This window comes from Lactuca virosa, chromosome 6 (genome assembly GCF_052849685.1).
Source record: "Lactuca virosa cultivar CGN04683 chromosome 6, Lactuca_virosa_CGN04683_v6, whole genome shotgun sequence".
NCBI classification, from domain to species: Eukaryota; Viridiplantae; Streptophyta; class Magnoliopsida; order Asterales; family Asteraceae; genus Lactuca; species Lactuca virosa.
In genome coordinates, this window is record NC_136431.1 from 5,716,884 (window position 1) to 5,743,924 (window position 27,041).

General features: G+C 34.8%; 2 protein-coding genes across 2 annotated transcripts; both read right to left on the reverse strand.

Moving 5' to 3' along the window:
- Nucleotides 1–3,839: 3,839 nt before the first annotated feature.
- LOC145121301 (uncharacterized) lies at nucleotides 3,840–4,592 on the reverse strand. Its single transcript, XM_079057072.1, has one exon. The coding sequence runs from the start codon at nucleotides 4,590–4,592 to the stop codon at nucleotides 3,840–3,842; it is 753 nt and encodes a 250-aa protein (XP_078913198.1).
- A 15,142-nt stretch (nucleotides 4,593–19,734) lies between these two features.
- On the reverse strand, nucleotides 19,735–22,762 carry LOC145119162 (scarecrow-like protein 6). The gene is made up of 2 exons (XM_079054787.1): nucleotides 22,544–22,762; nucleotides 19,735–21,985 (listed from the first exon to the last, which is right to left on the reverse strand). Exon 2 carries the CDS (start codon nucleotides 21,983–21,985, stop codon nucleotides 19,946–19,948), a length of 2,040 nt encoding a protein of 679 aa, XP_078910913.1. The 5' UTR covers nucleotides 22,544–22,762; the 3' UTR covers nucleotides 19,735–19,945.
- Between the last annotated feature and the right edge of the window lie 4,279 nt (nucleotides 22,763–27,041).

Genomic DNA, 27,041 nt, shown 5'->3' on the forward strand with positions numbered 1-27,041 from the left:
GTAGACAGGTACCTCCCGCAGTTTTTGAGAAGACGGAGCGTATAGAGTCACGTCTTTTACATTTTGTTATACTTTTGATGTATATAAATATGAATCAAACAGATGTAAATATTTTACTTATTCAATGTAATGGTGGTGTTTAATTTGATTACTATGATGCAATTGTTGTGATACTATACATGACGTCCTCCACTCACGAACGATTCCGCCATTACGGTTTGGGGGTGTGACATATATATATATATATATATATATATATATATATATATATATATATATCCTGGTGTGATAGGTTGCAGCAGTAGTGGTATGATGGTTAGAGTACTAGTAGGTTGGTTATCGTCTAGTGGAGTACCCTAGGGGCCGTACGTAGTCATGTAGGATAGCCTGAGAACTCTTGATCTAGGTTTTCTTGCATGTTCCATGTTTGGTTGTGGCTCTAGAGTAGGATCATCTATTCGGGTGGCTATCTCACCCCTGATTAGTTATGGATACACATTTCATGGAGGTTAACTGGTAGCGGAGTTGTGTGTTGTGAGGGGTCTAGTACGCGGTAGTGAGTGGTATGATTGATAATTGCATGTATTATGTGCCTACTTGATCCTTGATTGTTTATATGTCTACATATGGTGGCATATGAGGTTGAGGCGGTCCTGTTGTGTGCTGTAGACCAAGATACCGAGTGTGGGTCGGCTGTAAACCGTAGGCACGGAGGCTCGCGAGGAGCGTTTGGGTTGAGGCGACAGACCAACAAACCCATGGCATTCCATTCGGGATACTGCGGGTCGGGGATATTCCAGTTCGATGACTGAGGACCCAATATGCATGCTTGTATGTTTGTTGTGTGGGGTATTTTGGGGAAAACTTACTAAGTTTCGTGCTTACCCATCTGTTATTGTTTCCAGGTATCTTCGTTCATCATGGTAAGGCGAAGGCGTGACTTTACACATTCATCCGCAGCAATGAAGATTCCGCGTTATTATATTACTCTGATTTTCAACAAAATGTAATTTGGGACAAATTATTTTTTTAATATGGATTTTAATAATGTGGTGTTTTACCTTAATAAAAATGAAATTTTTTTGTTGTGAACAAAGTCACTTAATATTTACTTGGTCGTGTTTACTTTTGTGTGGGTGTCGAGTGAATTGACTAGTCGGATTCTTGAATTTTCTAAGATACATCTTGATGTCTATATTCTCCCATGCATGATTGTTACAGTAGATATTTATTTTATTTAAGGAATGCTATTTAAATATTAAATAAAATTTGATTCCTTATATATTTCATTGATACTACAATCAATACTTTATGGAATGCACAATAATTATGTAATCTTAATGTTATAAATATGTCGGGTTACCGGGACGAAAATCTGTCACAATTTCACTTCGTGTGTAATCAATCATAGAGGTGGCCCGTTAGAAATTTTCATTAAAATGGCCTATCATAAATCCATCCACAAAATTGACCCGTCAAATATTAGTCACAAACAACGTATAATTTGTGTAGCTAAACTATCATTAAATCCGTCGAAAAAATCTGTAACAATAATTACTTAATTTGCCAAATGTTTTGACGAAGGATTTTCTTCGTCACAAATCTGTCGAAAGGGTTTTCGATGTTTTAGCTTTCGGAAATTATCTATTTGTAGTAATGTTATGGAAAATGTTTTATTTTCTAGTCTCTTGGTTTATAATTTTAATAAAATGTGGTTGTTAAAAGAATACGAACAACGAGATACACAAAAGCAACCAAGAGAATTACCATGTCACAGCAATTATTTAATTATTTTGTCCACTTTATTCTGCATTAATAAATAATAATCAAACAACTATATTTGAATGTAATAGTATAACCGATATAATTATAGAAATATAAACATATAACTATACTCTTTTTATTAAAATATACGATCGGGAAAATATACAAATAAATACTAGTAATTTTCTTTATTTAAAAAAATTGATTAGTGAATGTTAATTACTAGTTTTTTCTTTTGTTTTCCAAAGCATCAAGTAGTTCTTTAATAAGAGATTGATCACATTGACCCACTTAGCCAGTTTTACTTTTTAACTTTACCACAAATGATTGAAAGATTTTGGAGTCTTAGTCGTCGAGTCTTGTTGGTCACAAAAGCACTACTTGACCAGCCCCACTTCAACACTTAAAAAGGGGCTACCAAATTGGCTTATTGAGAAATATATTTCAGAATTTTATTGTATGAATTCTTAATTCTTAATGCATGATATAAATGTATTATAATAATACTATTTTAGATGTAAATATTTCAGATTTTCAGTCACGTGAGGATTACATACAAAATCTTTTAGTTGGTTGTTATTTGTGGCTTTGTGTGTTTAAAATTGTCCAATGACGGAATGTAGGAGCTTGTGTTTTGAAAATAATTCAAATGGAAGAGGGACTTACTTCAAACGTGAAGCCGGCCACTCCCCATCGCGTCTATCGAAAATTCAAAATTTGGACTAAAACTGAAGATATGTATAAACCATAAGGACCAACAACGTAATTTATTTTTTTCAATAACAATTCTAACTTTTTCATATCTATCTTTTTTATAAAATAAAAATGTTATGCTTGTAATGTATTATCGAAATTTATAGTTTTTTATTTTACATGAAATAAAACAAAGCTAAAAATTACTTTATTTTATAATAAAAACTAAAATCCAAGAAAATAATATTTAAATATTTGAAAAAGTAAAAAAAAACTCTTGGACATAGTCATAACTAATAAATGAAAGTTTTTTTTGTCATTTGTTACACTCTCATTTAATTTGTTAAATGTCATTTCATGGTTATTTTGAATTAATTTTTTTTTCACATGTCATTTTCTGAGTTTTTCTATTTTATTAAATTCCACATAATATTTTAATATAATAAAATTGTTAAAATTAAAGCTTACTAGTTTCTTTTATTTACTTAAATTTAAAAGATAAAAAAAAAATTGTTATAATAATTTATTATTTTTCTTATTTTCTTATAAATTCAAAGTTCTCAAATATTTTGATATTTATATTTAATTTTTTTTTCTTTAAATTAATCCATGTAATACATGGATCTCACAACTAATTCGTTACTATACAAACTCACAAAAAGTATTATTATGAAAAAAAACTATCCCAACATATTAGAAGCTTTTAGTAAAATTGTTGGATGAAAATTTGTGTAACATAATGCTCTAACAAAAATATGGAACTATTTGTAAAACTTAAACAAAATGACAAAAATACATAGATTCATTATTCCATGAAATATTTTATTTAGACACTTTATTTGACATCTTTTTTGTTTGTTATATCATATATAATTTTTATTCTATATGTTATTAGGTGGATTATAATTTTCTAAATACAAAATAAAATAAATTATTTTTTATGATTTATGTTAAACCGCCTAGTTTTAAATTGCTATATGAATTTGTTTTCACAGTCTAAATATGCATGCGTTTTTTCATTATTATATAATCAAACACTAGTAGTCATATAATACATTTTGTTATATTTGTATTTTTCAATTTATTCATTGTTTGATCAGTTATTACGTAACTTTAAAAAAAAACATTAGTTAATTAATATTATTCAATTGATATAACTGCATAAATTGAATTAGTTATTAAATGAAATTGTTTTCATAGTCTATAGATATTATTTGTTTGATAGTTTTAACAAAAAAAAAAAAAAAAAAAAAAAAAAAAAAAAAAAAAGAGAGAGAGAGAGAGAGAGAGAGAGAGAGAGAGAATATGTGATTTTGTAAAGGGAAATATTGGAATGAAATGTTTGGAATTTTTTGAGTTTGCATGTGAAGTTTGATTAGATTTCAAATAGGACAAGTACTATGCAAATTTAATGAGACAACCCATTTTAATGTCTCATTAAATTTTTTGAGTTTGCATGTGAAGTTTGAGTTTGCATCTCTCCCAACAGCTGAAAGAACTTCTCCTCTAACTATACCCTTTAAAAAGCAACCATCAAGCCCAATTACAGGCCTACACCCTTCTAACCAACCATCCCTTACAGCTTTGAAACACACATAAAACTTGGAAAACAGAGTTGTCGAATCTGGCATGATGTCTACATCCAACCTCACAGTAGACCCAGGATTTGACCTGATAACTTCCTCACCATATGACCACAATCTCCCATAATGTTCAATTAGACTTCCTTCAATCTCTTGTAATGCAAATTTCTTTGCATTTCTGCATTGCCCCACACTCACATTTATGTTGAATGTCATTGACACTTTAGCTTTCATCTTCCTTGCACTCATTTTTGGGTTCTCTATAATTTGACTCATAAAATGTTTCCCTATCCATCTGTAAGTTACTATTGACCCAAACTTAAACACCCTACAACAATTATGTTCATTCACTACAGATTTGATCTGGAAAGTCTTTTCTTTACTCATCCAGGAGGCCCATAGTCTGAAAGGGCAAGATGGTGACTTATTCTTTTTGCAACATTTCACTAACAATCTATTAGAGTCATTTTTTTCAAACCATAGATCATACCCATTAGCAACTGCATAATTGCTTAACATATGTTTAAGCTCAGTAGGGTTAGAAAATCGCATACCTATCATTGGTTTCATCTAATCCCATGGTTGTCTCTCATCATACACAGGGTACTGGGGTGGCACGTATTCATCATCTTGATCTTCACTCTCTGTAGGTTCACAAAGGATGTTTAAAAATCTATCATGTGCAGTTTTGTTTGCTGGAAATGGATAGGTAGCATCATCTTCTTCATGATCAACAGAATATGAATCTTGAATAACTGAATCCTCATCTTCATCTAAGTCTTCATTTTCACTTTCACTTTCCTCAGCCTCAATCCAGTCGAAGATAGGTTCATTATGGTGATCCACATATACATTCATTCTCTTGTCATTAGCATACGCCAAATCCAAAAATTCCTTGTAATCACCCTCGTTCACCAGTGTATGAATTCCAAGACCTAAAGACTCTTATGGAAGGCAGAAATAGATGTCTTTGCTTCTCGATTTGGTGAGCTTGTGAAGGAATTCCATGAATTGCTCATACCCAAACGCACTGAAGTCAACATCTCGCATTGATGCTCTGTCGGGATCAAAGTAAACTAAGGGATTGGGTGCAAACTGACCATTGTAGTGGAAATCCACTACAATGAAGTTCTGATCAGTAGGATTTGGAGATGATGCCATTCTACAGAACGATTGAAGAGACGAATGATCGATGGAGAATTTTGTGCCCTAGTCGAGTTTAAGGACCAAATGAGACTTCAGGGTGAGGTTTAACGAGAAGGAGACGACAAATCAGGGCCTACATGCCACCTCTTTCGCCACGTAAGATAAAAAGTACAAGTAGGATCGATAAATCCTTTAAAACCGGCTAAACCCGGTCATAAGGGGAACATTAGTACAATTCAACAAGTTAAATGGTTAATAAAGCACGAAATAAAGTTCAGTGACCAAATGTGATCAAAGTCAAAAGTATCTTACCCTCTCAAGTCATTATCCCTATTTTAAATTTACATGTGAAATTGGCAATGACACTATACCATTACCACCTTTCCATTTTGGTGAAGCTCAATTTTAAGCATGTGTAAGTTTCCTCCATGTTTTGTTTTATTGTATGAAGCTTCATTTTATCTTGAATATATTTGTATATTAATAGATCATGTATCGATTTGAATTAATGTTGACGGTGGTAGGTTCTGCTTTTACTATATTGTATAGAGAGTAAATTACATGCGTCGTCGATGTGGTTTGAAGTATCCCCTTTAAGTAAAGAAGATTAATTTGTTGCAATTTTTCCTCTCAAATTTCATAGTTTGGTTGAGTTCTTGGTTCCTTGACCTAACGAACGTTATGTTGCAGCCCGTTAATCTCCTTAACATGACTTGCACATGAAGGTATTTTAGTCTTTTCCAGAGCCTAAGCATACTTTCTTTTCTCTCTCTCTCTCTCTCTCTCTCTCTCTCCCCACAAAACAATAGATGACGCTTCTTGTGTAAAAATAAATTGGATATACAACGCTAGATCTTTTCTTGTTTCTCAACATTATATACAAATTTATCATCATCAGACGTACAAGGGCCACGACAAGTGAAGTTGACACGATTATGAGGATTGCTTCTTCTTGACGGAGCTATATTTAAGGGTTGAAAGACCTTCAATCCATGCGATTTTGTTTATCAAGTACAACTTAGTAAATGAATTCATGTGATTGGTAAAGTAAATTATGAGAATATTATGATCTCAAAGAATAGGGTTATTGTCATGAGCACAACTCCAATGAACCTTACTCAAGTTGAGGTGTTGATAGCTCTATTATGTGAACCAAGGTTAGCGGGATCTTATGAAGGATCTTTTTGGGTTTACAAGACGGGGATCGTAAGATCGGGATCAGGATCCTAAGATCCTACAAAAAAACATAATTTTAACTTATAAGTTTAAAGCATGAAAATATCTCTAATATTCAGTCTTCTGTTCAAAACCTATAAAAACTTCTAAACATTAGTCACAATAGAAAAAGGGTAAATAGGTAAATAGGTAAAGAGTAAAAGTTTTTAAAGTGAAAATTCACAATTTTATTATATATATATATATATATATATATATATATATATATATATATATTAATTTTTTTCATTTTTTTTCAAAAAAAAGTCAATGGAGGGTAGGATCGGAACGGATCCCAACTCTAGGATCCTACGATCTTACTTGCGATCCTACCCCAAATATGAACTGTATACGATCCGACTCATTTTTCATACCTAGGACCGTAGGATCGTGTAACACTCGGTTCCAGGTATGAAATCATTTTGATTGTCTGTGATGTTTCTTTGAGGGCCATGATGTGGCGAAGAGTTTTGGGCAGCGGGGGTTTAATGAACCACCACAACGTGGTGATTTTGCCACGGCGTGGTGGTGGCTATTTGAGAAAAACCCTAAAGTTAAGGGTTGAGCCCTATTTAAAGATCCTTAACCCCTCCTAGCCTCCCTCCCATCAGCCTCAATCTCTCCAAATCGTCCCTTGCAAACCCTAGATCCCTTGTGTGATTTTTTAGCCTTAAAGAGTATGTTTTTGGTGCTTGTGAAAAAAGAAGGTGGTAGAAGATCACTTGGGGAGTTCAAAGCAAAGAAGATCTAGGAGTTTGCCTTCCTCTAGCATCTCAAGGAGGTATAAAGTCTTCACCTTGTTGAGTTAATGGATAGATCTATGGATTTTGCCCATTTTTCTCTATGTTTTGTTGCCTTGGATGGTTAAACTTCATAAAGTTTTCAACTTTATGAATCTCCATGCCATTTGGAGCATTTGACTCTTGGGATCTAACCTAGAATCGAGTTTTGAGACCATGCATGGAATCTTGGCCTTTTTGCCATATTTTGACCTAATAAGAGTTTAAGACATGCATTGGACATGCATGACTAAAAATCATCAATTTTTATGGTGTGTTTGATGTTAGAGACTCTTTTAAAGCTTTTGGTTAAGTAACATCTTGGATTGGATGATTATTGCTTAAGCCATGAAGTGTTTTGAATCTTAAAGTTGAGATCTAAACATTTTGGAGGGTTCTGTTGGATAAAGTTGGAAACTTTAGCCATCTAGACCCTATTTTGGACCAGATCTGAGTTTGAGACCCTTTGGAATCAAAGAAAGTGGTCGAATGCATTAAGCTGCTGAAAATCTCGTTACCACGACGTGGCAAGGCCACCACGACGTGGTGGCGGGGCGGATCGCAACTGTTTTGTCGCATTCGGCACCACGACGTGGTACAAGGGTACCACGATGTGGCGGTCAGCTGACTTGACTTTTCTTGACCTTTTAACCGTCTGACTTAGTTTCACCCATAAGGGGTATTTTGGGTATTCTGGATTATATTTGAGGATTTGTCTTTGATGGTTAGGAGTCGGTTAGATCTGAGTTTTGGAGTCGGGACCTCATCAACTATTATTTAGATTGGGATGTGAGTTTCTCAATGTACCAATTGGTCAAAGGCACTAAATCTGGCCCTTCCTTTGCGTTACAGTATGCGAATTATTTGTGTGAAATGTGCATGAAAGACCAGGATGTGGCCCCTGGCAATTATATGGAAGACCAGGATCTGACCGCTGGCAATTGTATGAAAGACCAGGATCTGGCCCCTGGCACCTGTATGTAAGACTGGGATTTGGCCCTCGGCAATAATTGTAATACTATGATTTGGCCCATAGAATTAATTGTTTATTGGTATGTAGTACTTTGGGAAAACTCACAAAGGATTTGCTTACAGTTTGTGTTTATGGTTTCAGGTACTTCCGGTACTAAGGAGAAGGGGCCGGCCTGATGGCACCACATTCTCTCCTGTTATTTCCGTATTTTTGATATTGTACTCTGATGACATAACAATTATACATTGTGATGGTTTTAGATAAATTTTAGAACTGTGGTACTTGTTTATTTTAGAAAAAAATATATATTCTGGTTTTCAAGATGTTACAGATCGTACGATCCTACAATTAAGATCACAATTTTGACAACCTTGATTTGAACATGCAATAGTGCAACTACAATAAAATTTAGGTTCTTTAGAGCCATCAAACTTGTTTGTTACAGTTTTGAATAATTTTTTCACAATATTTCAAAACATTAATTAACATATTTGTATGAACGATAACGAAGGTGGTGGATTCTTATGAAATCAAGTTAAGTGAAATGATTTATGAGGTGAGGATAACAAAAAAAAATTGAGCTTGAAGGAATAAGTGATGAGAAAGAAGCAATTGAAAACACATCCAAAAACTTATAGGATAGTTCAAATATGTTAACGAAACAATTTGAAAATATTTTAAGTTCTTAGGTAAAATAAGAGCAACACTAAAATTACTTTTCAACAAAAACGTTTACAACACAAAAGACAAACATATAAACTTGGAGAAAGGTATAATTAAAATATCTACATAAATTTGTAAGAAACGATAATGACACCATAATGCCTAATAACCTAGAGGTTAATAAACTTTAAAGGAAGAATTGGTAATGGCATCATAGATCCTAGTGACCTAAAGGTTAAGAGTCCTGAAGAAACAGTAAGACCAGACGAAGTGGAGTGTGGTTTCTGTTGGATTAGGTGTCTAAGTTCATAACTATAATTGGTATGTACTTGACCCGAGAGTAGCATGGTCCATTTGGGTTGTGTAATGCCCGTGTTTCTAGGCTAGGCATTAATATTAACATAATAGTCTAGGTTAACCTTTGTGACTCATTTTGGAGAAATGAAAAGGAATTATGTGAATATTATGTGTTTTATGTGTTTTATACTTAATTATTACGGCTTAATTAATTAAGAATAAAAAATGAGCGTCAAAAATTAAATTTTAGATAAAGCCGATATCTATTAAGAAACTTGTATTGGGCGTGACAAGGATTACGGATATATAAAGAATGCCGAAATCCGAGTTATAATGAAGAAGTTATGACCTGTCGGAGTTTCACTACAAACCGGCAAGGGGGCCGAATGTCGTAAAAAGTGAGTTTTCGATAAACTACTTTTTGGCCTTAGTGATCTAAACGAAACTTGTAGTGTTCGTTAAACCGAGAGTAAGTATAAAAAGAACGCCCAAATCTGACTTCGTATGAAGAAGTTATGATTTTTCGAAGTTTCAGCTTAGCAGTAGACAGCTAAAAACTCGAATTTTAGATCGAGTGATTTTTAGCCGACACGACCTAAACGAGAATCGAAGGTCTCGTAAATAGTAGCACAACGGTAAAAAGCCTGACAAAAACGGACGTCAGATGAAGAAGTTATGAATTTTTAACGGATTTCCTGTCCCGGTCTGTTAAAAATAATAATATAAAAATGAAAGTCAAAATTAGCCGACGAAGTCTAAACAAAAGTTGTAGAGCGTAATTTTACCTACGCGTGCATATAAAGAACGTCAAAAACAGAGCTCGTATGCGAAAGTTATGGATTTTAGAAGTTTTGGCGCGAAAACCGAGAAATTTCGCATAGGTGGCTTCGGCCACGTCACCTTCGTTGAAAGAGTGCCACGTGTCCGAAATTAGTGATTCATGCGAAGCCACGTGTCGCCTTCCCTCGCATGAACAGTAGCTGCGTGTCGGATTCTGATTCGACCGAAGGGAGGCCCAATCCGAAGCTCGCAGCTGGACCGAGCCTCGCACCGCCTTAGCCTCCGAACCTCGCAGATGGTAACACGTGTCTTCTCTTCGCTGCTTCGGACCCTAGGCCGCGGTCCAATCAGGAGGCGACACCGAGGCCTCGCATGCGCAACCCACGTGCAACCACCTGCGGACCCTCGTCTGCGGACCCCGCCACCGGAACCGACTTCGGACCCCTATAAATAGAAGGGGTATGCGAGCCTTCCCGGTTAGATTTGGAATTTTGCCATATTTAGCCCCTTTCTTCATATTTTCTTCATCTTAGCATCCCCCAAAGCCCCGGTATCGATCATAACCCCCGGAATACGCCACGAAGAGCCCGAGAAGCCCGGAAAATTTATTTTTTTGGTTTTGAAGCCCGACCTTTCGTAGAGCCTGGTTTCTCAATAAAACTCCCGGCTTTATTAGAAACGATCGTTTTAGGAAACGAATTGCTGCCCGATTTTCATTAAATCAGATGAGTGTATAGTCACTTTCATCTTACACATAGATATGAAGTATTTTATATAAAATACGTGATATGTGTATATATGTTGTTTGTTTATTCGAGATGGATGTTGAATGAATGTTTTATACATGTTTAAAATGATTTAAAATGTATATATATTTTATCTTCAAATATGTTGGGTAAAACATGGGTAGATAAAGTATGAGGGATAGAAGTACAGTATAGATGTACGTTGGTAGCTATGAATTTTGTACAGTATAGATGTACGTTGGTAGCTACGGATTTAGTATGTTGGCAGCTATGGACTTAGTGCCTATTGTATAAATCTTGGCGACGATGTGACTTCGTGCCTATTAGATAAACCCTGGTGACGATGTGACTTCGTGCCTATTGTATAAACCCTGGCAACTATGAGACGTAGTGTCTATTGTATAAACCCTGGCGACTATGAGACGTAGTGCCTATTGTATAAACCTTAGCGACTATGAGACGTAGTGCATATTGTATAAACCCGGCAACTATGTGACATAGTGCCTGTTGTATGAACCTTGGGCAGCGATGGACTTCGTGCCTATTCCTTAGGATGAATCCTTAGGAATGACTGAGATTTGATTCTTAGGGTAAATCCTTAAGAAATAAATAAGATAATGGGGATTGGGTAATTGGGTTGATTGTTTGATGTTTAAGCATAATAAATTATTTATTGTGGGTTGAAAACCCTATATGCTCACCAGGCTCCCAAGCCTGACCCACTCAGTTTGTTTGTATCACAGGTATTGATACGAAGTTACTTTACACTGAGATATTAAAAGAGATGTAGATCACTAGTGTAAGTGAGTGTAAGTTCTGTTTATGCTTATGTTTCTATATTGACGATGACATCCCAATGGTTTAAGTGAATAAAATACATTTCTTCAGAAATGATTTGATACTATAATTATCATGTTTTTATGGGAACAAATTCCGCAACAACTTTTAAAAGGATTACTCTGATTTTATTTTAAAAAGCATAAACGAAATCGGTCTTTTCTGGCCGAGAAATTAGGGGATGTCACAGTTGGTATCAGAGCATTAGTTTAAGCGAACTAAGAAATTGTAGGATTTCTAGACTTAAACTTAGAATGCTAAGTGATGATTGTGAGATGAGTGTCTACCATATTTTAGACACGAGCACTAGTTTATTTTAGTAAAGATGCCTAAAATGTTTTTATGTGCTAAATGCTATATGTTTGCCATATATGCCATTATTTGATTGGATCTATGGTCTGTTGCCGACCGGATCTGGAAACCTTATGTGTGTAGGATTCTAAGCGTACGATTACGAAATTAGAACTAACATGTAAACGTTTCGGAGTTCTTAAAGGCCAAACTCAAGAAGTTCTACAAGCTACAACAAAATAGGTAACCCAATAACTCAAGAAGTTCTACAAGCTACAAGCTCCATTGTTGGTGGTGTTTTGTGATTCCATTTGAGGTGCAACACTTGGGGCACTAAGTTCTTAAAGGCCAAACTCAAGAAGTTCTACAAGCTACAACAAAATAGGTAACCCAATAACTCCCTTTTGTGTTGATTATATCATTTTGTATGCTAGTTGTAGGCTTAATGCTTTGGAAACAATATTACATGTACAATTAGAGAAAACATAGATCCAAAGCATTTAGGGTTGTATGTGCATCATAGGATGTTGTAGTATACCAAAACTCATCAGTGGTATCAAAGCTTAGGGTTGTTTTCTATTATACTTGATGCTTATTGTTTTTTAAAGCAAAAAAAATCATTTTTTTTGGAATCTGCCTGATCACCACGAGGTGGTGACTGTTCAGTGAAAAAAAAAATCGTTTTTTTGGCCTGTTTTGGATTAGGATCATTACCACAAAATGTTTTTGTTCATAAAATTTGATTTTGTTGCTATGGTAATGATTATCCTCATCCAAATAAAAGATAATTGTCAAAGTTTCATGATTTGTATTAGTTTATATGATTAGGCTAATTTCTTGAAACTTGTTTGATATGAATTATCTTAATTTGTGAGTTTAATTAAATCATAGGCAAATTGTTTGATTTTGTTAGTTACAATTTTTGATCTAAATGTTTTTTATGAAATCCATAACTTGTCCTCAAGTTATGGAGAGTGAAAAGTCACATTTTTAAATGTCATCATAAAATGGTTTTAAGTCTTCCATAACTTGTCCTCAAGTTATGGAACTTAGAGTCTTTTACATCAATGATTTTATGAACTCCACAACTTGTCCTTAAGTTATGGAATGTCAAGAGTCTTTTCATAAAACTTATATTAAACTCATACGTTATGGATTCCAAAAGTTTTTGAATAGTTCAAAAGTTGCCCTCAAGTTTTGGAATTTGTAAATGCAAAGTCTTACTTTGAAACATTTAGCTACAAACCCTAGAATTTTAAAAGTTTAAAATTCAACCCTTATACTATTATAATATTATAGGTTTAATATTTATACATATATGTATAAGAGTAAAGTCAGTCTTACCGTTAGTAGGCCTCATTCACGAAGCCAGTCTATAAGGGGGTATAAGGTTACTGCCTATAAAATGGCAGTTTAATGGGTGTCCACTCTCACCCACCGCTTCTTTGACTAGTGGAGGGTCGTTAGCCGAACGGGTAGGATAGGATATTAATTCTCATTATAAGTATAATGATAATTATAAAGTAACTAAACTTTTATTAAACTCTCAATCTTAGTTACTTTAGGAAAAATGTGAAAATGGTGATACTCCATGAAATTGCACTTTGCACCTTGTTAAATCGTTAGTGGAGCGTGTGTGGTTAACCGACACACTAACCTGGGACTGACAGTGTGTGGAAAATGGTAGCTTGATGTTAATCATAGATCAATGGAGCATATGTGGTTAACCAGCACATTGATTAGGTGGTTGTAACATTGGGTGTACCAAGCTAATTTGCATGGTTATTCACACCTTGTTTGTGATCCTCGACATCCCAGTCACAAACTTGAAGGGCACAATCGAGATTTAAACATGCCATTGAATAGTTCAATGAATCTCAAAGGATCTAGGAATTTCAATCCATTTAAAACTTAATAATCAATTTCGTTTTTCATGGTGGAAATTGGTAAATCGTCATTTACCTACCTTCAAATATTTTTCAATTTGGATTACGGCATCCCTCTTCCGAATTGTAAAATAATGTGTTGGGTCCTAGCCTTAATATTTCATTTTGGGTGTTATATTAAGGACTAAAATCAACTAAACTTTAATTTCTCCCATTATAAATGTCTAGTTCAGACAACTATGGTCTTCCCGAATCTTTTAAAAAAACTTTCTTCATAAAGATGATTTTCCACAAGGCGATCAAGGTGAAAGATTAATCCCTTCTTCGTGCTGTAGTGGAACTTCACTTCCTCCACCTCCTCCAATTATTCTTCCTAACCCACAAGTTCAAGGTCACTCAAAGCCCTATTGGCAGGAAGGAAAGTTTGTATGTGCTCACGTCTTGAAGATGAAGTTACATATTGACAAGCTGGGAGAGTTGGGTGTCGAAGTCTCAAAGAAGTTGGCTGTTGAATGGGTTCTTCAATCACTTTCCGAGTCATTTAGTGAGTTCATTAAGGACTACTATGTGACAGACCACGACATGACCCTTATTGATCTTACCTATTTGCTTGTTGCTGCTGAATTAGCAATGATTTGGCGCACTGGTAAAAGCAAATTTGATTGGAAGATCTACTTCCCAAACTTCCATGACAATTGACAATGGTAACATTGGAAGTTCAGAAAAGCTTTCTCTTCCCAGTGGAAAGGGATCGGCCATGGTCAAGTCATTTGACCAAATGGTAAAGAGAAAGGCTAAGTCTGAGATAGTCTCGTGTACCATTCCAAAGAGTCCATATGCCAAGAGAAGGGGCATTGGTTGCGAAGCAGCCGTATCTACCTGAAGGACCACGAGGATGGTAAAGTCAGAGTGTATGACTCTACTTCAGGTAAAATCCACTATCTAACTCTATTAAGTTCCTATTCGGAGATTCTTAATACATGATGTAATGCAATTACATTTTGTTGTTTTATAGAATCAAAGGAAGCTTAAAAGAAGAGTAAGTTGAGTCTGATCGCGAAGAAATGGATTTCGATCGCATGGTTCGATGATCAGATTCTTCAGATGCTGCTTAAGAGTTATGATAGATTGCTTAGAAATATTTAGAAACATAGTTTTCATTTGTAACTACATTGTAAGGAAAAGTTTCCACGTTTTATAAATAAATAAAATTTTGATTTTGTTTTATTTTATATCTCCTTACAATGGCTTTTGTGAAAATTGATGTTTATGTATATTCTAGCAATGTTCGACATGGATTTGATTCTTTCGTTTGTGGTAGTGTCATAATTTACCAAATAAGGAAAGATTCTTATCACCCAAGTTTCAGTTGGATAGAAACTTGGAATCATGCAACTTGTATTGTGTGATGAATGAGAACCTTCATCTTTGGGAAATTAAGACTAATTCCTTGTTCACATGTATATGTAAATCAATTGAAGGACTAGGGGATTGGGTACACTGGGTATGCGTTGGTCAGGTCCACCACAAAGAACGATAAGACTATTCATCATGATTTACTAAAGTTTAGTAAATATGGTTATGCTTACAAGTTTAAGTATAATTCTGAACATTGGAAAAGTTTCAATGTATGGCAGAACGAATGAGAAGAATCAAATTAGGCAAAAAGATAAAAAGTTTCTCCAATCTGAAAATATGGGAGAGTACTTTAGTATCGTGTTTTATGATCATCTTAATGATTATGAAAACCATATCACAATTGATCCTCTAAGGTCATCTTAGTGCATTTCTATGGCTAAGAAGAGGAATCGTGAATTGTTGGAATGGTTAAATCAAAAAGGTGAATCATACTTCGTTCCAAATCGAGTCTTAGAGTCATACTCCAAGATTGAGCCTTGAGTGACATAATCTTAAGAAAGGTTTATAACACTTATAAAATGTAGAGTAAAATGTTTTCTACTCTTGTACATTTGAAATTGGTAATTTGTGATGTTTTGGATAAGACAAAGACCGACTAAGGCCAATGGTGTGAAGCGTTAGTCTTGATTAGAATCCGCACTAACTCTTGAATATTTGTTTGTCAAGGAATGGTTCATGACAAGAGAATCTTATATATCAAGAGGTCATTGGGAGACTTAAAGATCTTGACAAGTTTCAAGAACTAATCAAGAATAAACCTATTGTTAAACACTAGCACACGACTTGAGGTTTGTAACCTATCGTGTTGACATATTCTTATTTTTGTGCCATTCCAGTTGGTTGACTATGCATGTGAGTTCTATGAGTTCTCAGTTGTTTGCATAACAAATTAGAAGCGATGGCAGGCCCTTGTGCTGCCAGGTGGCAAGAAATTAAGATTGAACAAGTTCAGTCCATATGAGTTTGGATTTGTCACTAACCTTGTCTTGTGATTATGGTTATGAGAAATTCACATGGATAGGAACACAAACACCATAAAATCTAAGTGTCATAAGGTTTCTCTCCAATTCATGAAAATGATTGTGAGGAAACGCTTTCACTAAGTAGATTTTAAGGAGATACAATTATGATATTTGCATTCTCCGATTCAATTATGATTACGACATCCCTCTTCATAATTTGAATTGTGAGAAATGGAAAAGGGTCTAAACATTTGAGACTTATTGATGTAAGTTCTAAAATTGTTAAGACACGCATGTGAGCTATCTAAGAAAATGTGTATGATTTTGAGAAGCCTAGATAAAGTCTTATCGAAGCATCTCGTATCAGAAATCTGAACTTTGGTAATGAAATTCAATGAGTATTGATTTCTAGAAATCCAGCTGATTTCTGGGTACATGTCAAAGCTAGTGGGAGCATAAGTGTTATGCTAGTAAGATAATAATTATTGTGCTAGTGGGAGCATAATTATTATGGTAGGAGTTGCAAGTTAGCAATGTTAATTATAGAAAACAAAAGTTTCAATTTGCAAAGTTGTGGGTTTGAAAAGTTGTTTTGCTATAATTAAGGGAGAGGAATTTATACTTCATTTCAAAATCTAAAAAACTTAGATTGAGTTTTTAATCAAATTTAGTCATATATATATATATATATATATATATATATATATATATATATATATATATATATATATATATGAATGTTATATGAATGTATAATTAGAGAAAACATAGATCCAAAGCATTTAGGGTTGTATGCGCACCATAGGATGTTGTAGTATACCAAAACCAATCAGTTTCAACCTACGTGGCATGTGAAACCGCAGTGAACACCGCCGCCTATGCGGTTTGGGGTGTGTGGCCAAAAATGGGAGTGCTCCTTTCTCTCTCACTCTTCCTCCCTCTCTCTATCTCTCTCTTCTTTCTCTTTTCTCTTTTTATGGAATACTACTCCTTGAGTGTGGTAAGAAATTGTGGCAAAACGAGGGAATGCGGCACCACTCCCTCCAGCCTAATGCACCATAGTTCCAAATGATCCAAAGGTTAATGTACCATAAGTGAAGAATCGGTAAAACATCGTAGTTCCTAGTGATCTAAACGATAATATACCTTAAGTGAAGAATCGGTAATGGCATAATAGTGCCTAATTATCCAAAGGTTAATAGACCTTAAGGGGAGAATTGACAATGATATCATAGTGTCTATGGACCACATGTTAATAGATTTGAAGGGAAGAATCGGTAATGGCATCATAGTGTCTAATGACCCAAATTTTAATACACTCGAAGGTGAGAATCAGAAATGACGTTATAGTGCCTAGTGACTTAAATGTTAATAGACTTGAAGGAAATAATTGGTAATGACATCATAGTACCTAATGATCTAAAGGATAATAGACCTGAAGAGAAGAATCGGTAATTGCATCATAATGGCTAGTGACCCAAAGGCTAAATGAAGGAACAATTGATAATGACATCATAGTGCCTAATTATCCAAAGGTTGATAGACCAAAAGGGAAGAATTGGTAATGACATCATATTGACTAATGACTTTATGCTTCATAAACCTACAATGAAGAAATTAGTAATAACCGGTTCTACAGGTATCAGCTCCCTAAACTTTGGTTTGCTTGAAATCATGCATTGTATTGCACAACATAACTCATTATGTATAGACATCTCCATCCCTGAAACCATTGGTGGACATATGAGGGGGGTGTCCAGGGCCATTACTTCAATTCAACCCGAGAGTGTATTTTTTTTTATTTTTTTTTCTATTAGGTAACACGCCTTCGAAATATCAGTGTCATTATTATTCTTTAGTGTCACAGCTAGTCAAATCTTAGGCGTCCACCACTGCCCGAAACCTTATTCAAATCCCCTTACCCATCTCGATCCCCATCGGGGATTATAAATGAATCTCTATGCCACCTTCAACGGGTATCGGGGATCCGTAGCAGGGAATCGCGGATTTCTTTTTCTATTTTAATATAAATACTTTTATGTAAATAAAAACACTAAATTCTAATTTAACAACATAAGTTTAAAAAATTTACCAAACATAAACACATTCATAGATTGCATAAAAACTATAAACAACTTTTATAGTCAAATTTCAATACATACATGGAAAATCAAGTAACTTTAGCTATGACAAATTGTATGATATGATTGAATATATTATAGCATGAACATAGTATTGAATGGGAAGTTTCAAAGATAAAGCGATGTTTTTATTATATGTGTTACAACATAAACACACGACTTATGTGAGATTGACTATTTGATATTTCTTTTTTGAAAGCAAAAATTTGGTCAAATCAATAGGAACCGAACTTTTAGCATTAACAAAATAAACATGTAAAGAAATAAACAATAAACATCAGACAAAATATCATAGTATCGGTAATATTTGAAGTAAAAATAAATAAACCAATCATGGAAAATGAAAAAAATGAAGGGAAAAAAAACTAATGTGATAATGGGTTTGAGATGGGTGGGAGGGATTGAGCCCCTCTACCCTAATCATTATTTAAAAGTCAAAAACAAATTCAATAACAGATAATTAGTAATTAAATATAGAGTTAGTCCAAATCTATAACGATTATCAAGGTTGTTTGGCAAGGATTTATATAAAAGTTTGTTTTCAACGACAACGATGTCATGTAATGTATTTTATTAGATTAAAATGTACATAAATTATCGTCCCATGTTCCTATCATTTATATTATAATCTATATTGTTTATTTAATAATAGATAGTAATTTTTTATGTTTATATAATAATCTGATGAAAACCACCACCATCCACATAAAATACTCTAAATTAAATAAATTAAACACGTTAACGTGTCTGGTTTAATACAAGCAAAAAAGATAAATCCAATTTTAAATACGTCATTACACAAAAAATGTGTTGTATAATGAGCAATTGGGTATTTGAATAATAATGTTGTGTGAGAAGACGAGATTACCCTTCACGTCCTACCAAAGGCTACGTTGATTTTTTCAACCTGCCCTATTTTTATATAATAAAAAAAAATCAAATTTAGATAAACAAGTAAGACCCTATTAACCTATTTGTTCTTTCCATTAAAGACTATGAAAATAACAACACAGTTCAAGAAATAAAAGAAAAACATAAATAAAGCCAAATTGATAAGAATTTATAACTTATATAATTTAGACTTTATTATATTTGGTTTTTTATTTTATTTTTTTCACATGATTGAACTTGTTTTTTCATATGATCGGTTGGTGTATATAAAGATGGTTTATCTTATGTTTTTTTTTTTCAAATATTACCATTGAACAACTAAAACCTACATCAACCATCTAATGTAAACATTCCAAACAATTTCAATTGTAACATATGAAGGAAAAATAAAACTTAAAAAGACTAAATATGAACAAAACTTAATTATCTTACCTTATAACTTATAAGTCATTAACCATAAAAAAAATGTTATTTTTTGGGTTTCTTTGATAAAAAAAATGTATGTATCCAGTAAAAAAACTAACATCTAAACACCCAAAAAAAAGGTAGAAAAACAAACAAATAATCTCATCTTCAAACATTCAAATTGACGCTTTTTAGCGCCATCACCATCAAACATCAAACACAAATATGAAATATCAACATCAAAAAACAGATAAAAGCAGATGAAAGCAGCGAAATCAACAAGTTTCATGTTAAAAAAACACAATTACTAGTCAATAAACAGTCTACACGATCATTAGAAGAGAGGCACAGAACAACATTAATTCAAATATTTATTCAGAGTTGTTGATGATGATGATGATGATCAAAAGAGCTGAAAGTTGTTGTCGTTAAAACCTCTCTAGATCTTTATATATCTTCCATTAAAATCCAATTTCAGCACTTCCAAGCTGAAGCAGTCATCAGTTCTCGATTCTGCCAACAAAGAACAAGCGATGCCTGTTTCTTTTCAATATGAAATCCCTGAATTTGCATCCTCTTCACCACGCAATCTGCTTGAGTTTCTGCAAAATTACTTAGAAGAACAGGGGAGTATCCTCCAGCCGTAAAAAGTGACCTCCAATGGGGCATTGGTTCAGGGATTTGAAGTTTTCCCAACACCATGCTTTCGATTTGAGGCTGGAAAAGGAACCTTTCGATCTTGTTTGATATCTCTGAAACAACATTGCCACCATCAATGGAGTCTAAGAGAACTTCGTAGTACTGGAGACCCTGGAGAAGATAATGTGGGAAGGGTAGATCCGTCCTTTCACACCCACGATCTAGTGAAACCACGATTCTTGGGGAGAGTTGCTTCACGAAATGGAGAATGGAAGGAATGGCGGATAAGTGGGTGGAAGCCGACCAGATTGGGAAATTAACAGCAATGGCTTCATTCCCGGATACTGAAAACGACCTTGGATCGAAAGAATCAAAGTTCACAACTTCAAGCTCGAATGAAATCCCGATTTCATGAGCGAAATGTGATAAGTTTTCGTGCATGAGTCCAAGTTCGATTGGATGGTGGGTTGAAGGTGACGCGAAAGCAGTGATTTTCAAAGAACAGGGACCACCGCCGCCATTGTTGTTTTTTAATGGAAGCTCTTGTATGAAGGAAGCCCATTGTGCACCGAATCCGATATCAAAATCAATGATGTGAATGTTTTTAGCATCACCAAGAGCCTCGAGAATTGTTTGATTTGAAGTGAAGTTTATGAACTGAATGATCGGAGAAACTTCTGAAAACAATTTATAAGCTCCCATCTTGAAGACGCCATTAAAGGGTTGAGTGATTTTGTTGGGATTTGAATTTGAGATTAGAGATCCCATTGCTTCCTTGAAATAAAAAGCCGCCCTTTGTAAAGGCTTATGTGGTGCCGGAGCCGAGGAGAACTGGTGATTGAGCCGCGCCAATATCCCTTGCGCGTGTGTGAAGTTCCCAGATAGGATTAGCTCAGCCGCGGTGAATAGCTGGTCACAGATAAGCTGGTTTTGCTGCTGCTGCTGGGGGTGGTGGTGCTGCTGGTGGGCCGGTGGTCCTTGTTTTGTTCCGGGGACCATTAATGGTTTCTTGAGCTGTAACTCGTGACCCGGATTCGAAATCGCAACTTTCTGAAAACCCTGATTAACCGAAGCCTTCTGAAGCCCCAGATCGGAAGCAGGAGGTTTCTGAACATTTTGATGGAACACCGGAGATTTCTGAAGACCCTGGTGAAAGACCGGAGCTTTTAGGAGACCCTGATGATGGTGGAACTGTATCTGCGGCGGTGGCGTTAGATGTGGAGGGGGGTTTTGATCAGGGTTAGAGAAGGGGAAGAACAGTGGGTTTTGTGGGTGAAAATTTGGAGGCGCCGGAGTTTCAGAAACGGTGGTGGCGGGAGGGGCATTTTGGTCAATTTGGTTGCTCTGCAAGAGCTGTTGAAGACTCAAAGATGTGTCATCAAAGTCGCCGGAGATCCACCGAAGAGACTGGTCTTGTGCCGGAGAAGCCGCTGATTCAGATAACAAGCTTTCCCAATCTTCCAATCCAACTCCGAATCTTCGTTGTTGAAGCTCAAATTCCGCCGGGATGGGTTGTAGCTCCGACCACTCATCTTTCCGGCCACCTTCACCGCTAATATTTGCCAGAGACCCAGACATGCACATTTCCTGCGGAACAGAATCCGGCCATTTTTGTTGAAGGTGATGGTGGTTGTTAATGTCAGGGTCAGGGACACCTAGCGATGGAGCAGCGGTGGTGGTGCAGCCATTACCACCGCCACCGAAGGAGGAGGATAAGGTGGAGGTTGAGGTGGAAGGGCTTGGACTCCGCCGTGTATCGAGAACAGAGATGGGTTCATTACTATTGTTGCTGCCAAAACAGCCTTCTTTAAACTTATTATTAGATCCTGTTAAAGCTTGAAAAGCTGCAACTTCAAATGGCATACCTCTCATCATCTGTTCATCGAGAAAACAAAAAATTATTTACACAAAAACAAAATAATAACACATTTTTTTGGGTTATCAAGATTTTTTAGCTTTCAGATGGGTTCAAATCATGATTATTTTCAGTTCCAAAAAGGGAAATTTCATTAAACACATAAAGAAAATGAGAAATTAACAAACATAATAAGAACAAGAACAGCTTTCGAGTAATCAAGATAGCTTTTGTTTCAAAAATAATAATAAATATTTATGGGTTTTTGAGATTTGGAGCTTTGAGATGTGTTCAAAATGAGCTTTAAATTGACCAAAAAAAAAACAATAAATTAACAAGAATGAGAACAGTTTTCAAGAAATCTTGATGATGATGATGTTTAAAGATTTGGAGCTCAATAAATAAGCAAGAGAGAAAACAATCAAATCCCACCGAAAAGAAAGAAAATAAAAGCATAATAATAAGAACCAGATTTTTTTTTTCAAAAAAAAAAAAAAAAAAAAAAATTTGTGGGTGGTGTGATTTGTTTGAGATTTGAAGTGATGAAGAAACGAAAGAGTTGGTGACAAAAAACAAGCCTTTTATCTTCATATCATCATTTGAGCTCCATCTTTGAAGAATGAATTTGCTTCTGCTTCCAAATAAAAACTTTCTCTCTCTACTGTATTTGTTTCTCTCTCTAGAAATTAGAGAGAAAGTGTGGGTCTTTTCAGTTCTTGGCCTTTCACTTGGTCTCTCCTTCTATCCTGTTGTAGGAGTCCTGTGGTGTCCCGTCTTGTTTCCTGTCATGGATGGATGTGTACATCAAGAAATAATAAGTACTAAAAATAAAAACTCCTTGGAAAATGACATGGTTAAATGTTTGAATGTTTTTTTTTCTTTTCCTTTTTTTTTTTAAATACAACAAATTTTGTATAACTAATCCATATCAATTCATGTAAAATATTGTCTTTTATATTGTTTCAAGTAAAAGCTTTAAATCTGATTTTCCAAGTATATGTCTTTAACATCGCCTATTGAAGCTCGGATTGTCCGATAAGAATTCTCAAATAAAATGTGATATCTAGTCTTCTAATACTTAGTTAATAAATAGCAAAATACATTATTATATTATATGGTTATTTTTTAAAGAAATAAAGTAATCTAACCACTTTTTAACGGTATTTTAAAAACAATAATTATTTTTTTCTGAAAAAATGACCACAAGGTCTAGAACGGGCATTCTGAACTCGAACAAAATGGTCTAAGCCAAATATTGTAGTCTAATGCTATATATATGGGCTCATCACACAAAAAAATTTCAGAATAAGTGTTCCGTATTTTGCGACCCCGAAGGTTGTTCTACACGTATTTCGGACAGAGCTTTGAACATGTATTCGTCGAATCAAGTAACTTCTACTCTTTAAGTTACTTGCATTTGTGTTTACACACTACTATATGTATTTTGAAATGCGTAGAACAACTCCGGAATACGAAAAATGAGTCTGGATATCTATTTTTTGTACATTTTTTTTGTTTTACACATATGAGACCCATGTAAGTATCTTATAGTGTGTTTAGGTCTAGTTTTTTAGTCCTCAAATCAGTTTTGTAGGGAATCCGGAATGGTAATGTACGTCTAGAATACGAAGAACTTAGTCCAAAACACGATGATCAATTCCAGAATGATGTTCTTGATTGACACTCTGAAATAAATCTTCATTATTACTTTTTTGTGTATGATATTGTTTAATAACATGTATTAGTCCAAAGACGAATTTGCAAAGATGTTAAAAAAAGTAGGTTTTACGGATGAAAATGTTGTATTCCATTTACAGGAGCTTTCAAAATTACGTCTGATAAAGGTAAAATCGAATTACAAAAATTTGTAATAAGTTTTTTATTTTATTTTTATGGTAATGTATTAAAATGTTGTTGGAATTTTGGGATGCGTTAGAAAATAAAATAAACGGCTAAAGACACCTAGAAATTTAAGAAAGAAATCGGAAAAGATGTTAAATCTTAAATTAAAAGCGGATATAACTCCGAAAGATGGAACCGGAGTAAGTTCAGACAAACCAATTATTATAGACTAGTTGCAATTTTTTTTTTTTTGTTATGGATATGTTTCAGCAAGTTTGTTTTATTTTTGGATACGTTTATATATATATATATATATATATATATATATATATTATTTTCAGTCTCCAACATCCAGTGACTCGATCGATGAGGGTTAGGTGCCAATATAATATTAAATACTAGGCTTTGAAGACAGCAACAATGTCTTTGTTAAATGATTCATGATTATCAATGTGCAAAACAACGAATGATAATACTGAAAATCCTATTACCGCCTTTTGCGGCCGATGAGCGGAGAAAACTAGCATTGTATAATATGCAAATGTTCCTTATCACGATGTCTGAAGATATACGACAGTTTGTGAACACAATTGACCTCATCGAAGAAGCACGTTAGACAACTTCAACAATAGAAGATCGAGTCCAAATGACTGATAATGGATTTAGCCTAATTGAGACATGCATGGAATTGTTTGAAAATCATGTAGACATGGCTAGTTTGCATCTAATGTAAGTTCCCGGTTATCCTCGAAATGTACTCTAGTTTTAAATATTGTATTGTCTTTTGAAACTCAAATATGTAAAAACAGGGTTATCTAAACTGGCAATGCTTTTCATTAACATTAGTAATGCTTTTCATTAACATTAGTATAAAGATCATTACAAGTCCTAATACATACTTATATTGGTTTCCACAAATTAGGAAATTGAAAGGGATACATATTTTGTTCGCGACCGACAAAATCTCCTCTACTTCTAACAACATCTATTAGACGATCCCGTTCTGCACGAAGCTTATCAATCTCCACATTAGCATCTTGAATTCACTTCTCCCCTTCTTTGACTTTTTTCATAACTTCAACAACCCATTTTTTGTAACAATTGGCAAATTAGGTCAACTATTTATGGTTAATCATTGTGATTATTACTATAATTTAGACCTATTGTACGATAAGTCAATGTTTATAAAGCAATTTTACGTGGTATTATACTTAATTTCTACCTATTTTGAACTCAAAGACTTATGATTCTCATCTGAATCCATTTTAAATGACATTATATTCCAATGATGACGGTTTCGTGAAAACAACGGAATTTCGCCAAATTGAACATGAAACCTTAAATAATTGATCTCTATATGCTTTCTATTATTGGCAATGCATTCCGGGAATAATATGTATAAATCCGATCCGGTAGATAAAAACTTTAAAGATGGATATGACATGATATTTCAAAGTTTGAGTACAACTATATATATATATATATATATATATATATATATATATATATATATATATATATATATATATATATATATATAAATGGGACATAATTCATAAACAATTATAGGTGTTTTTACTATAGTTTTTATAAGATAGACAACATGTTATCAAATGGACATCAAATAATCACAATATATATGGGTTAAGTAATAAACAACTAATATATATATATATATATATATATATATATATATATATATATATATATATATATATATATATATATATAACACCCGTGTTCCATATTGGTTTACCTTTTGTAACATCCCAACCGTCAGGTATTATTAATTTTTCCATTTAGACTTCATGTCTAAGGTCTACTCGACAAGTTGGCGCTTGACTCGTCGAGTAGCGGCAGGCCAGGACACGTCAATTAATGATTGACTCGTCGAGTCGGCATGAAGACTCGACGAGTAGGAGCTGGCAGTGGAAACCCTAATTTTCAGGGTTTTGCACCCTATATATTGGACCATTAGCGCCTCCCACTGTCCTCTATCACCCTCTTGAGACCCAGAAACCCTAATTTCCGTGAGTGAGAGCTTGGAGGGTGTTTTGGAGCTTTGGGAAGTGACTTTTGTGAAGGAAATTTGTAGATCAAGAGGCTAGCATCAAGATTTCTGTGTGGATCCAGAGTCTACTTCAGTTTGGGCACGTTTTAGAGGTAACCAGCGGTTACCTTAACCTCTTTTTCTTCTAGAATCATTCATATGTGGAAACCAGGGCTTTCTTTAGTTATTCATGAAGGGATTTTTTGGTATGGGAGCTAGATCTGAAGTTGAAACTTTAGATATGAACCTCTTTTGAGTCTTAAGTCCATAAAGTTTCCAGCTTTTGCAAGGATGAGACTCTCCTATGATGTAAAGCTCCATTAGAAGCTTAGATTGGTCATTTAGAGCCTTTAGGGCCTTGCATGCGTGTAAAGTTTGCAACTTTACGTGATAAACATGCCTTAGAAGCTTGGATCTGTAATCTGGAACCTTGGCATGGCTTGAAAAGTGTCTGCATGGATGAAGGTCTGCAAGGACTCGGCGAGTCATATGAAGATGGTCATGAACTCGTCGAGTTGATGAACAAACTCGGCGAGTCCGTTGAAGATTGCCTTGAACTCGGCGAGTCGTTCGAAGACTCAGCGAGTCGGCTAGGGTTTCTCCCAATTCTTGGACACGTATGAACTCGGCGAGTTAAAGGGGAACTCGACGAGCCAATCAAGGATTTCATGACTTCTCGAGTTCAGGAAGGACTCGACGAGTCGAGTCAGCATGGACTGTTGACTTTGACTGTGGACTTTGACTTTGACCAAGAGTTGACCAGTTGACTTCTGAGGGTATTCTGGTAATTTGGAGATTTATGAAAAAGGGTTTTATGGTAACTATAGGTGGTGGAGTTCGTGTTGGTGATCCGGGAGTTGAGCTTTCTAGTTTCAGACGACGGTTGAAAGGTGAGTTATCCTCACTATACTAAGAGGTCTAAGACACCAAGGCCGGCCCATTGGATATGTTATCCTAGCAGTGTTAGATGTGGAGTATAAGTTCGTGTTGCATGCTAGTAGTTATGCCAGTTAGGTAGACCTGTAGGACTACCTGTGATGTTATATGATTATTGCATGCTCGGTGGTTATGTGGTATGTTATATGTTATGTGGGATGGGTTGAGGTTGTATTGCTCCGTGCGGTAGCCAACAGACCTTAGGAGCATTCCAGTTACGGGCTAAAGGGAGACTCGTACTGTGGGCT

Bases quoted from the DNA above. Each gene is read 5' to 3' on its own strand.
- LOC145119162 (XM_079054787.1), bottom strand. From the start codon at position 21,985: ATGATGAGAGGTATGCCATTTGAAGTTGCAGCTTTTCAAGCTTTAACA.
- LOC145121301 (XM_079057072.1), bottom strand. From the start codon at position 4,592: ATGCGATTTTCTAACCCTACTGAGCTTAAACATATGTTAAGCAATTAT.